Here is a 13214-nt window from a genome sequence, read left to right on the forward strand (position 1 = left end):
AAACTAAAAAGACATTGTGTTGTATATCACTCAAGGTTTTACTTTTACTAACCTGTCTGATGTAAACATGTATGGGATATAATTTTTGAATCCAGCAATCAAAGTGGCAGTCAGGACAGAAAAGCATACTTGGAGAAGAAAAGAGAGCAAACAAAAAATTATCAGGTGAATGTATTTTTATGGCAAAATACATATTGTGAATTCTGAATACAAAGCATTGTATGTATGTGCATATATATATGCATACAGTGAGGGGAAAAGGTATTTGATCCCCTGCTGATTTTGAACATTTGCCCACTGACAAATAAATGATCAGTCTATAATTTCAATGGTAGGTGTATTTTAACAGAGAGAGACAGAATAACAAAAAGAATCCAGAACAATGCATGGCAAATCAATTGATTTGCATGTCAATGAGTGAAATCGAGCGAGTGTTAAAGGACATTGGCACTGGAATCAGGTAAGTGACAAAAGGGTTTCTGGTTTCAGTGCAGGCAGAGGGTACTATAGTGCTAGAAATACAGCTTGAATACAACTACAGTTTCCCTTTAAGAATGATATAGGGGTCCCAAACTCGGCATGTAGCGTGGTTGGCAGCAGCAAACTGTTTCCCCAACCAAGTGGTGACAGGCACCCCTCTAACAGCAGGTGCCTGCCACTTCTCTGACTTTCTGTTTGCATACGCTTTCACGTCTTAACTCAGGATGGGTTTCTTACCAGCACATATAAGTGCCACTCTAGAAGAGTGCTTGGCTTGGTCAAAATTTCCAGCTCCCAAGGCAATTCCCAGTCTCACACTTCCAGCTACTGAAAAACCCATTGGAACCTGTGTTTTAGAAATGAAAAAAAAAAAAGAAAAAAGTATAATATTTAATGATAATTTTTTTAAAAACTATATTAACAGCATATTATTCTGTCGCAGAAAGAAATATCCTTCTTGCCCACACTGTGGAACATGATTCACAAAAAATATATATATATATATATATATATGTATGTATGTAGCCTTTGCAAACACAACTACAAATAACAAAATAGTACAACATAGTTTATTACCTGAACTGCAAGCTGAATGTTAAAAAAGTTGTTCTGGAAAAACAGCTTCATAATTTGTCTAGTTCATCTACACTGTCTAAAATTAGCAATTTCCTTAACAATTTTCTTCATATCGTACTTTAAAATAACTGTGTAGTTGCATTATGAATATGTATGTTTTCAATGCACCAATGCACCACACAACAGATATTATATGCTAAAGGATCACTATAGGGTCAGGAACACAAACATGTATTTCTGACTCTATAGTGTTTAACCCACCATTTAGGTGGCTTGCCCCCCCCCCCCCCCCCCCCCCCCCCCCAAGCCCACCTATAAAAATGTAAAATTCACCATATTTCCAGCGCCGGTGCTGGCTCCGCCCCCTTTGTGACATCAATGAAATGCCCATTTTTTAGCCAATCCAATGCTTTCCTATAGGGCCGTTTTTGACAACCATGACCTCTATGAGGAAAATTCAGCGTCTCCATGCAGAGCGTGGGGGCGCTGAATGGCAGGGCTGCTTACTGTGCAGCCCTGAGCCAGGAAGCCCCTCCAGTGGCCATCTAAGGAGTGGCCACTTGGAGGTGTCCCTAGGGGCAATGTAAACACTGCCTTTTCCCTGAAAAGGCAGTGTTTACATGAAAATGCCTGAAGGGAGCTATTATACTCACCAGAACAACTACATTAAGCTGTAGTTGTTCTGGTGACTATAGTGTCCCTTTAAAGAAACAAAATAGTTGTAGAAAAACAAATATGTATTCCTAAGGCTACAGTGTCCTACGCTACAGATTTACTTACCTATTCTCCCTTGCCGCTTTCGTTATGCAGTCGCGTTGCCTACTTGACTGATATTATCAAGCTTGATGATCTCAGCGAATCAAATGCTTTCCCATTTGCAGATCCATGGACCTATGGGCCCCAATGCTCCGGTATTGGATTGGGCCATCATCCGGCAGGCACGCCTCCATGATGATGTCACAAGAGATGAAGTGGTCTGGGTGCCTTAGTGGTCCTTTAAGGTGCACAATTACTGGTTACCATAGCAGCATGCTTCTATGTAAAGCTAATATTGGGAATACATTAATTAAATTAAAGGAACAATTAGCACTTGTAAAATTGCTTTATGTATCTGGAGTCTAGAAACTGATGGGGAAAAAAATGATAAACGTGTCAATTTCAGTAGCAATCAGAACTTTTATAACTGGGGCAGAAACTTCTCCCTAGCTGTTACTCAGTGGAGCTAATATAAGTGGCAAACTCATTGAAAAGCATTGGAAATGCTCAATTGCGTGCACACCTGCAGCTCCAGCAAAGACGTGTCTTAATGAGAAACCTATGATTGTGTATTCCCTGACACAGACTGAAACCGTCTTTTGTGGAAAAAAAGGAGGAGACACCAGGGTCCAGATGACAAGGGTCCCCATTATTTAGTAAGCGTATGTGGCATGCAATCAGAATATCCAAGGCAGTCCTTAGTGAGGTGACATGCTGTAAAATGTACCTAAGAAACTGTTGGTAGTTCTTACCTATGTATTGTTGTCTGCATGAACAGGAGGCAATATACACTATGAATGTAGTTGAGTAGTTTATAAATGATACTGCGTATTGTTTTATTCACAAGTCACCTGGTCACCTGCTAGTCACCTGGTTGGTTGGAACAATAAATGGATATGTGTTGCATTTGCCATTTCCCATGGGTAGTTTCCCGTGGTACAATGGATTGCAGGTGGCTATGAACCAGAATGTCCAATAAATTTGTGTCCCGTCTTGCTATTACTGAGGCATGTTTAATAATACAATCTCATTCTAATGGTTTGAGGACATAAAAGGACCATACTTCCTTAAGATCTGATTGGCTGCACGCAAACTTAATATACCACAACCATTATATACACTGGGGTGGGTCTGTGCCACAAAATGTACTAGTAATATAAAGTGTAGCTGGTGCCGCAGAGGGACAGCTCTGCTGCCTGAGTGATGTTGTGCACTAAAGTATCTCTAACCTGAGAGGCACAGGCAAATGGCAGCTGAATGTGTCCCTTGGCATCAGAGTGTAGGAAAGAATAATTCAATCCCAGGTAACAGCCAGTGGAAAACAAAGTATCTCTGTGTGACTAGGGAGATACAAAGTTGCAACTTAGTATGCTGGAGATTCTTTGTATCAGCTGTTAATTGCTGTTAAGGGCTGGCAAAGTCAGCTGTTGCAGTAGTTGCCCCTATTGCTGAAGGAGCTGTAGTTAACCTGCTGAGGGAGAAAAAAGATTTCTACACTTGAAAAACTAGCATGATCTCCCATCAGGCAAAGAAAGGTTAGCGGAACGAGCATATAACAGTTAACGAAATATTCACTCTAAGTTTCCAGAAGTGGCTAGGTTTGCCACACAGAGCAAATGGGGGAAATCAAGGTGAAGAAATATTGAAAGTCCCGCAGACGTGATTAGCACGTCTGAATATACCTCCTTTTGTCTCTCTGCTGCAGGCCTCCCATGGATATTTTTCATAAGGTAGATCATGATATGATCTAAGAGGGGAATTGTAGATACAATTATCCATCTCACTATCTATCATAGCTGTTCATATAAGGGTTAATTTAAACTTAAAATTGTATCTTCGATTCTGGGAAGAATTTATCTAAATCATTTACGAGAATGACCATACTGATTTCGAAATGTTCTTGTTAATTGTCCAAGATTTGGGTATTTGTAAATATATGTTTTTTTTTTTATCAAATATACATGCGTTATATAACGTAGGATAATGAGAAACAGCTGCTCATAACTTGTGAAAAACAATCTGTCATTGTCATCATTGTCACGCCCATATGCTCATTTTCCCCCTCCCATCCTGCTATAAAAACGGGGTATAAATATAACTGACGTATGAATAAAATTTGAATTGGTTATTGAACATGTCTCTGCTATTCATTTCCAATTTCCAGAGCTCTGAATGATTTTATCCCCAACAGTATTTAGATATGGCAAATGCAAGGCATGTCCATTTAAACTACTAGGACATAACAAGTCCATTTGCCTTACAAATACTTCCCAAAGGCCTGTGCTGGGGAACAATGGGAGTGATTTCAGTTGCTACATATACTAGATCTGCAGCTATTACAAGAAAAAATGACTCCAACACTACTCCAATGACACCCCCCCCCCCCCCCCCCCCAAAAAAATGCATTACAAGTTAGTTGTTTTTTTTTTTTTAGCTATATCTACTAAATTTTAATTCTTAATGGAGTGTTTGCATTATATATTTTTATATTTAGATAGAGGAACCATTTGATAAAGTGATGTAAAACAATGTACAGAATTGTAATAGAAAAGTAATATAAAATATAAAAGCAAAGTAATGTAATATAAATGTAATTCTGAAGGCACATTATTGTTAGTAGCTGAAGTGTTATGTCTAACAATACTGTATTTTAATATTATATAAGTGTTAAAATGATGCAGGGGCTATACATTGAAAGACTGTTGTGAAAAAAAATTAGTAAACATCTCACCATGTAAGCAACTGTTGCCAATTCTATCATTATGGACTGTGCTCCAAGTTCCACCACGCTGATAAGACCTAAAGATAAATTTAACTTTAGTTGATAAAACTGTGGTTTCTATGTATGAAAATAATAATAATAATAATAAATAAATACATATAAACACACACATATACAGTGAGGAAAAAAAAATATTTGTTCCCCTGCTGATTTGGAATGTTTGCCCACTGACAAAGGAATGATCAGTCTTTAATTTTAATGGTAGGTGTATTTTAACTGTGAGAGACATAATAACAGGGAAAAAATCCAGAAAAACACGTGAAAAATAGCGATGTCCCGAACTGTTCACCGAACTGTTCGCCTGTGAACATAGCGTGTTCGCGGTGGGCGAACATATGTGATTTTCGGTCCGCCCCCTATTCGTCATCATTGAGTAAACTTTGGCCCGGAACCTCACAGTCAGCAGACACATCGCAGCCAATCAGCAGCAGACCCTCCCTCCCAGAATGTGTCTGCTGACTGTGAGGTTCCGGGTCAAAGTTTACTCAATGATGACTAAATAGGGGGCAGACCGGAAATCGCATATGTTCGCCCACCGCAAACACGCTATGTTCGCCGGCGAACAGTTTGGCGAACAGTTCGGGACATCACTAGTGAAAAAAGTTATAACTTGATTTACATGTCAATGAGTGAAATAAGTATTTGACCACTTCGACTTAGTACTTGGTGGTAAAACCCTTGTTGGCAATCACAGAGGTCAGACGTTTCTTGTAGTTGGCCACCACATTTGCACATGTCTCAGGAGGGATTTTGTCCAACTCCTCTTTGCAGATCCTCTCCAAGTCATTAAGGTTTGAGGTTGACAAACCTTTAGCTCCCTCCACAGATTTTCTATGGGATTAAGGTCTCGAGACTGGCTAGGCCACTCCAGGACCTTAATGTGCTTCTTCTTGAGCCACTTCTGTGTTGCCTTGGCTGTGTGTTTTGGGTCATTGTCATGCTGGAATAACCATCCACGACCCATTTTCAATGCTCTGGCTGAGGGAAGGAGGTTCTCACCCAAGATTTGACGGTACATGGCCCCATCCATCGTCCCTTTGATGCGGTCCTGTCCCCTAGCAGAAAAACATCCTCAAAGCATAATGTTTCCAACTCCATGTTTGACGGTGGGGAGGGTGTTCCTAGGGTCATAGGCAGCATTCCTCCTTCTCCAAACACGGCAAGTTGAATTGATGGCAAATAACTCAATTTTGGTCTCAACCGACCACAACACTTTCACCCAGTTCTCCTCTGAATCATTCAGATGTTCATTGGCTAATTTCAGATGGGCCTGTACATCTGCTTTCTTGAGCAGAGGGACCTTGCGGGCACTGCAGAATTTCAGTCCTTCACAGCATAGTGTGTTACCAATAGTTTTTCTTGGTGACTATGGTCCCAGCTGCCTTAAGATCATTAACAAGATCCTCCCGTGTAGTTTTGGGCTGATTCCTTACTGTTTTCATGATCATTGAACTCTACGAGGTGAGATCTTGTATGGAGCACCAGACCGAGGGAGACTGACAGTTATTTTGTGTTTCTTCCATTTGCGAATAATCGCACAAAGTGTTGTCACCTTCTCACCAAGCTGCCTGCGATAGTTGTCAGGATTCCTCCATAATCTCTCGGCATTACTCCATGTTGTTCTCGGCCCAATCGTCAATACCCTGGTCGCTGATCAGTCTCCTCCCATGTGTTTGACGTCACGCGCTTCCATTCAAAATGATCAGTCTCCTCCCATGTGTTTGACGTCAGGCGCTTCCATTCAAAATTAAGGCGCGTTCATGTCTAGATTGCTCAATCAATGAGTTACATGTGTATTGTGCTACATGTGTTCCAATTGTTGTGCTTCTCGACCTGTTATTCTACCGATGGAGCGTCTCTACTGAATTCCTGTGTACCGGACCTCTGACCTGAATCTCACAACGCTTATTCTTCACTCACTAAAAAGGAACAGACTACAGCTCGGTAACCTGCCTTCTCCTCATACTACAAGGAACCGTAATCTGCATTCCCCTGGAAAGGAATATAATGCTCATCACACACAGGGCCGTCTTTAACACGGGGCAAACGGGGAAGCTGCCCCGGGCCCAGTTACTCCTGGGGGGCCCAAAGCAGCTGCCCTGTGGCCCCGCCGCCCATAGCCTGCAAAAGAAAAATTCCCTCCCCACCCATGGGCCCGCGGTGCTTGTATTGCGGCTGCACCAGGGCCCATACTCTAAGGGTGCTCACCGGATGGCCAATACACTTAGGGCCACCCGGTCAGCACTTTTCAGCAGGGGCCCGGTCGGATGCTGTGGCCCTTTAACAGCATGACCGGGCCTCCTGCTTTATGGCAGCCTGGGAGGAAGTGACGTCCGGGAGTCACTTCCTCCCTCAGAGATGATGAGCCGCGCGGGAGGGAAGCTGAGCCAGGAGGCAGCGAGGAGGGGGGCTGAGTGAAGAGAGCCATTCCTTAACTTCCAACCACCCAAGGCAGCACACTGAACCTCAGGGAAGGTAGGAAACTGGAGGGGGGCTTTACAGTTTGCCCATGTGTGTGTCAGTGTGTGTCAGTCTGTGTGTGTGTCAGTCTGTGTGTGTGTGTGTCAGTCAGTCAGTGTGTGTGTGTGGCTGTCACTAGGTCTATGTTTATGTCTGTCAGTAGGTCTGTGTGTGTGTGTGTGTGTGTGTGTGTGCCTGTCACTAGGTCTGTGTTTGTGTCTGTCACTAGGTCTTTGTGTGTGTGTGTCTGTCACTAGGTCTGTGTTTGTGTCTGTCACTAGGTCTGTGTGTGTGTGTGTCAGTAGGTATGTGTATGTGTGTCAGTTTGTCTGTGTGCTTGTCACTAGGTCTGTGTGTCTGTCAGTAGGTCTGTCTGTGTGTGTGCCAGTATGTCTGTGTGTCAGTGTGCCAGTATGTCTGCCTGGGTATCAGTATGTCTGTGTGTGTGTGCCACTATGTCTGTCTGTGTGTGTGTCTGTGTGTGCCAGTATGTATGCATGTCTGTCAGTAGGTCTCTGTGTGTGTGTGTGTGTCTGTCACTAGGTCTGTGTTTGTGTCTGTCAGTAGGTCTGTCTGTGTGTGTGCCAGTATGTCTGTGTGTCAGTGTGCCAGTATGCCTGCCTGGGTATCAGTATGTCTGTGTGTGTGTGTGCCACTATGTCTGTCTGTGTGTGTGTCTGTGTGTGCCAGTATGTCTGTGTTTCTGTCAGTAGGTCTCTGTGTGTGTGTGTGTGTGTGTCTGTCACTAGGTCTGTGTTTGTGTCTGTCACTAGGTCTGTGTTTGTGTCTGTCACTAGGTCTGTGTTTGTGTCTGTCACTAGGTCTGTGTTTGTGTATGTCAGTAGGTCTGTGTTTGTGTCTGTCAATAGGTCTGTGTGTGTGTGTCAGTAGGTATGTGTATGTGTGTCAGTTTGTCTGTGTGTCTGTCACTAGGTCTGTGTGTGTGTCTGTCAGTAGGTCTGTATGTGTGTGTGCCAGTATGTCTGTGTGTCAGTTTGCCAGTATGTCTGCCTGGGTATCAGTATGTGTGTGTATGTGTGCCACTATGTCTGTCTGTGTGTGTGTCTGTGTGTGCCAGTATGTCTGTGTGTCTGTCAGTAGGTCTGTGTGTGTGTCTGTGAATGTATGTCAGTATGTGTCAGTGTGTGTGTTAGCATGTCTGCCAGTGTATGTGTCGGTGTCCATAGGTCAGTATGTATGTGTCAGTTTGTCTGTCTATATGTGTAAGTATATCTGTGTGTCTGTATGTGTAGCAGTGTGTATCTGTATGCTGTGTGTTTAGGTGTATCTGTGTGTGTCTGTGCATCTGCATGTGTGTATATGTGTCTGTATATCTACATGTGTGCCAGTGTGTATATCTGTGTGTCTGCATGTGTTTCAGTGTGTGTGTGTATATATATATATGTGTGTGTGTATATGTGCATACATCTCAGCATTCACACACTAACACTACATACAAATACACCCCTGCATTCAAACTCCAACACTACGTACAAACACACATCTGTTACACACCAAATTATATGTAAACACACCCCTGCATTCAAAAACCAACACTACACATAAATACATGCATGCAAGTACGCCAACACCACATACAAACATATTCCATACAAAAACCTGTTTACATTCAAACACATAAAAACAGCTTAGTGCTAAATACAAACCTTCAAACATGGGTAAATGGTAGAGCCCCAGCTGTCAATGCATTGCTGGAGTTGCACGACAGATGGGGAACTACCTTTTAATCACCTGTGCGATAGGGCGGCTCAAAAAAATCTACATTAGGTCTGCCACTGCGTTGGGGTGGAGGACGTGATTGCACACCTGGGGAGAGGATACCAGGGGGCCCAAGCAAATGCTTTAAAGACGGCCCTGATCACACATGAAGCAAGATAAGTTCTCCCAGCCTGGGATATATTATCGGTTCTTACCTCCAGTTACTTAGGAAACAAGGGATACTAAGTCTGCCCTTTGGGATTTAATTTGTTTCTTATTAAGAACTTTCATTTGCCAAATGCCATCTATGCTATACATTGTTACTGGTGACTATAACCATTTCGAATGCAGGATCAAGTTAATCTCAATTGCCACTGTTAAAAGGATTGTGCTCCTTCTATGCAACAGGAATCACCTGATCTGTCATTTGCCTTATTGAAAGTGTATGGACTATATTGCTGATTACGTTTTCTTATTTACTTATATTACAAAGTAATTGTCTAGTGAAACAAATTGAAACAAGTTATCTTTTATACATTATTATTTCACAACGTTATTGTTGCAGAAGTCTGCCAAAGTGAAATTACTTTATTTAAATAAATGATCTTTTCTTAAAGTGACAGTGTCAAATCTATTTATTAAAGGACCACTATAGTGCCAGGAAAACAAACTCATTTTCCTGGCACTATAGTGTTAATAGGTCCCCCCACCCTCATGGCCCCCCTCCCGCCAGGCTCTAGGGGGTGGAAGGGGTTAAACACTTACCTTTCTCCAGTGCCGGGCTCTCTCGGCGCTGGGGACTCTCCTCCTCCTTCCGACGTCATCGGCTGAATGCGCATGCGCGGCAAGAGTCGCACGCGCATTCAGTCAGACCATAGGAAAGCATTCTCATTTCCTATGGACGCTGGCGTCTTCTCACTGTGAAAATCACAGTGAGAATCACGGAAGCGCCTCTAGTGGCTGTCAATGAGACAGCCACTAGAGGCTGGATTAACCCATATGTAAACTTAGCAGTTTCTCTGAAACTGCTATGTTTACAGCTGCAGAGTTAACCCTAGATGGACCTGGCACCCAGACCACTTCATTCAGCTGAAGTGGTCTGGGTGCCTATAGTGGTCCTTTAATATAAAATTTCTCAGAGAGTATTACAATAGTCTTGTAGACCATTCCAGCCTTGTGTAGGTCTACAATCTTGTCCCTGACATCCTTGGACAGCTCTTGTTTTGGCCATGGTGGAGAGTTTGGAATCTAATTGATGATTGCTTACGTGGACAGGTGACTGTCATACAGGTAACGAGCTGAGATTAGGAGCATTCCCTTTAAGAGAGGGCTCCCAATCTCAGCTTGTTACCTGTATAAAAGATACCTGGAAGACAGAAATCTTGCTGATTGATAGGGGATCAAATACTTATTTCATTCATTGACATGCAAATCAATGTATAACTTTTTTAACATGTATTTTTCCTGATTTTTTTGGTTTTGTTATTCTGTCTCTCATTGTTAAAATACAACTACCGTACCATTAACATTATAGACCGATCATTTCTTTGTCAGTGGGAAAACATTCAAAATCAGCAGAGGATCACATACTTATTTCCCTCACTGTACATACATATACACACACACACACACACACACACACACACACACACACACACTTGTAAATTTCAAAAACAAAACAAAAAAACACAACCCTACTATCATAATAAGGACTACTTTTGTAGCATGTGATAGAAAGAAAACATGTGTCTGTCATGATTATATCTGCAGTTTTCATTCTTTCCTTTATTGATGAGTCTAGATGAAGCTGGTTTTGAGCACGACATTGCATCTATTTTAACCAGAGGTTAAGTGGTTAGGGGCAAAAAAAGATCCCCACCTTCTTTAAACTTCACCAACCACCATTGATGTGCTATAAAACAAACAGTTTTATAAATGCACAGCATACTCTTTAATAAAGGCCAAAAATGCAAACATCTAATATGTTTCATACTTCATGGATATCATTATAGGCACACTCATCTTCTGGATCTGTTGGATGTCTGCATGGAACTTCACTTCTCTATTTCTGTACACTAACAGCACATTAAAAGGTTTAACAGTCACATGGTAAGAAGGTTATGATTAAATGTCATTTGGGGATTTAGAGTGAAACTATGAAAAATGTATGTACAGAAATGTCTACTGTATAATGAAAAATTATTTTATGGCAAGACTGGAAGCTTCATACCTGCTTTAACCTTCTTTACTGAAACCTCCTCAAAGAAACAGTTAACATAAATGAGTAAAAATGCAAACCAGTCTCAATAAATACAACATAGCTTTGAAACTCCTCCATACTCCTCTTTCTTTTCTGCTTGTCTCCCAGTTGAGTCTGCCCCAGTTACTGTCCATTATTTTTCACAGTCACATAACACGTATCTGTGTTTTGTTCTCGTTTAGTATTTGGTGTGTCATTTGCTGCACCTCATGTGCTGTTTGCTGTAGTACTAGCCATCTGCCCGAACATTGTCACAATCGCTTTCATGCTCTGGGGGTACCCGTTTTGGTGCCCCTTGTCAGTTTCCCCATTCAAAAGGTCTTTTCTAGGCCCCTTAGTTTTCCTTTGTTGAACAAAGTCATTTTAGAGAGCCACACTGCTCCGGCGGCTGTGGCTCCCTTCCCTCTCTGCAGTGTTCGGACCTTTCCTACAGGACCCGGAATCCAGCCTCTTCACTGGCATCATACATTTCATGATGTGAAATCATCCCAGACAAAGTTACTCTTACCACAAAAGGATTCCTCAGAAGTCCTGATGAATCCTTTTGTGTCTACAATTATATAGAATTAATTATATAGAACCAGGGCCGGCCTTTGGGGTGTGCGAGCTATGCGGCCGCACAGGGGGCCATGGAGTACGGGGCGCCAAGTGGTCGGCACAGCTCGCACATGGCTGGGTGAGTGCAGGGGGATCTGAAGCAAGTCCCCGGTTGAAGAGTTCATAATTTCCCACCGGTGACTATGAAAGTAAAGGGACGGGGCTTACCGGACGGTGGGGGCGGAGCTTACCGCATGGAGGAGGCGGGGCTAAAAAGCAGCCGGGGCGGAGCTTGCAGCTAACTGGAGCTCCAAGTACTTGCTGCAGAGAAAATAATCCCTGCTTACACTCCTCCCTTCCAGGTAGCTGTCTATGTGACTGTAGTGCGTGTGTGTGTGTGTGTGTGTGTGAAGCTGTACTCTGTGTGTGTGACTGTAACAGTGTCTGTGTGTGTGTGTGTGAGAGACTGTACTCTGTGTGCGAGTGTCTGTCTGTATGCCTGTGTGTGTGTGTGAGAGAGACTGTACTCTGTGTGTGTGTGTGTGTGTGTGTGACTGTACTCTGTGTGTGACTGTCTGTAGTAGTGTCTGTCTGTATGCCTGTGTGTGTGTATGTGTGAGAGAGAGACTGTACTCTGTGTGTGACTGTCTGTAGTAGTGTCTGTCTGTATGCCTGTTTGTGTGTGTGTGTGTGTGTGTGTGTGAGAGAGACTGTACTCTGTGTGTGACTGTCTCTGTGTGTGTGTATGTGACTGTACTCTGTGTGTGACTGTCTGTAGCAGTGTCTGACTGTCTGCCTTATGTGTGTGTGTGTGTGTGTGAGACTGTACTCTGTGTGTGAGTGTCTTCGTGTGTGTGTGAGAGACTGTACTCTTTGTGTGGCTGATTGACTGTCTGTGTGTGGCTGACTTCCTGTCTGTGTGTGAGACTGTACTCTGTGCATGAGTGTCTGTAACAGTGTGTGACTGTCTGCGTGTGTGTGTGTGAGACTGTACTCGGTGTGTGACTGTCTGCCTGTGTGTGTGAGACTGTACTCTTTGTGTGACTGTCTGTAGCAGTGTCTGACTGTCTGCCTGTGTGTGTGTGTGTGAGAGACTGTACTCTGTGTATGACTGTGTGTGTGAGACTGTACCTGATTGTAACTGTGCCTGACTGTCTGCCTTTTTGTGTGACTGTAACCAGGGCTGGCCTTTGGGGTGTGTGAGCAGTGTGGCCAGGTGGCCAACACAGCTCGCAGTCAGTCACTGACAAACCGTCCCGAATTGGAATGCAGGAGAAGCGTGGGGGCCCGACGTCTGAAGGATCCGCTCAGTGGGTGTCAGGGCGGCAGGTGCTCTTCACTCGCAACGTCAGGCAGAGTAGGAAAAACTGACAGCTGGATCCAGGGAGCAGCAGCCTTTAATGTAAGTGCTTGTCCTTATTGCTTTATATATATAGATATATATAGATATATAGATATATAGATAGATAGATAGATATAAAACGATTGCGTTTAATTGAAGTGAGCAGGTGTCTAGTGATAAAGGGGGCAGGGGGCTAGTGATAAAGGGGGCAGGGGGCTAGTGATATAAGGGGAAGGGGGCTGGTGATAAACAGTGGGCAGGGGACTGGCGATAAAGTGGGGCAGGGATTTGTTGAAGAGGGT

General features: G+C 43.1%; 1 protein-coding gene across 1 annotated transcript in view; it reads right to left on the reverse strand.

The window, feature by feature from the left end:
* The window catches only part of LOC134612727 (multidrug and toxin extrusion protein 2-like), a 149062-nt gene that overhangs the window by 54043 nt on the left and 81805 nt on the right, over positions 1–13214 (reverse strand). The window contains exons 10-12 of the mRNA XM_063457156.1: positions 4544–4611; positions 718–826; positions 53–128 (exon numbers count right to left, since the gene is read on the reverse strand). Coding sequence (XP_063313226.1) covers positions 53–128; positions 718–826; positions 4544–4611 — 253 coding nt within the window. The remainder of the gene's footprint in view (positions 1–52; positions 129–717; positions 827–4543; positions 4612–13214) is intronic.

The sequence above is a fragment of the Pelobates fuscus genome, chromosome 1 (assembly GCF_036172605.1).
Source record: "Pelobates fuscus isolate aPelFus1 chromosome 1, aPelFus1.pri, whole genome shotgun sequence".
Lineage (NCBI taxonomy): Eukaryota > Metazoa > Chordata > Amphibia > Anura > Pelobatidae > Pelobates > Pelobates fuscus.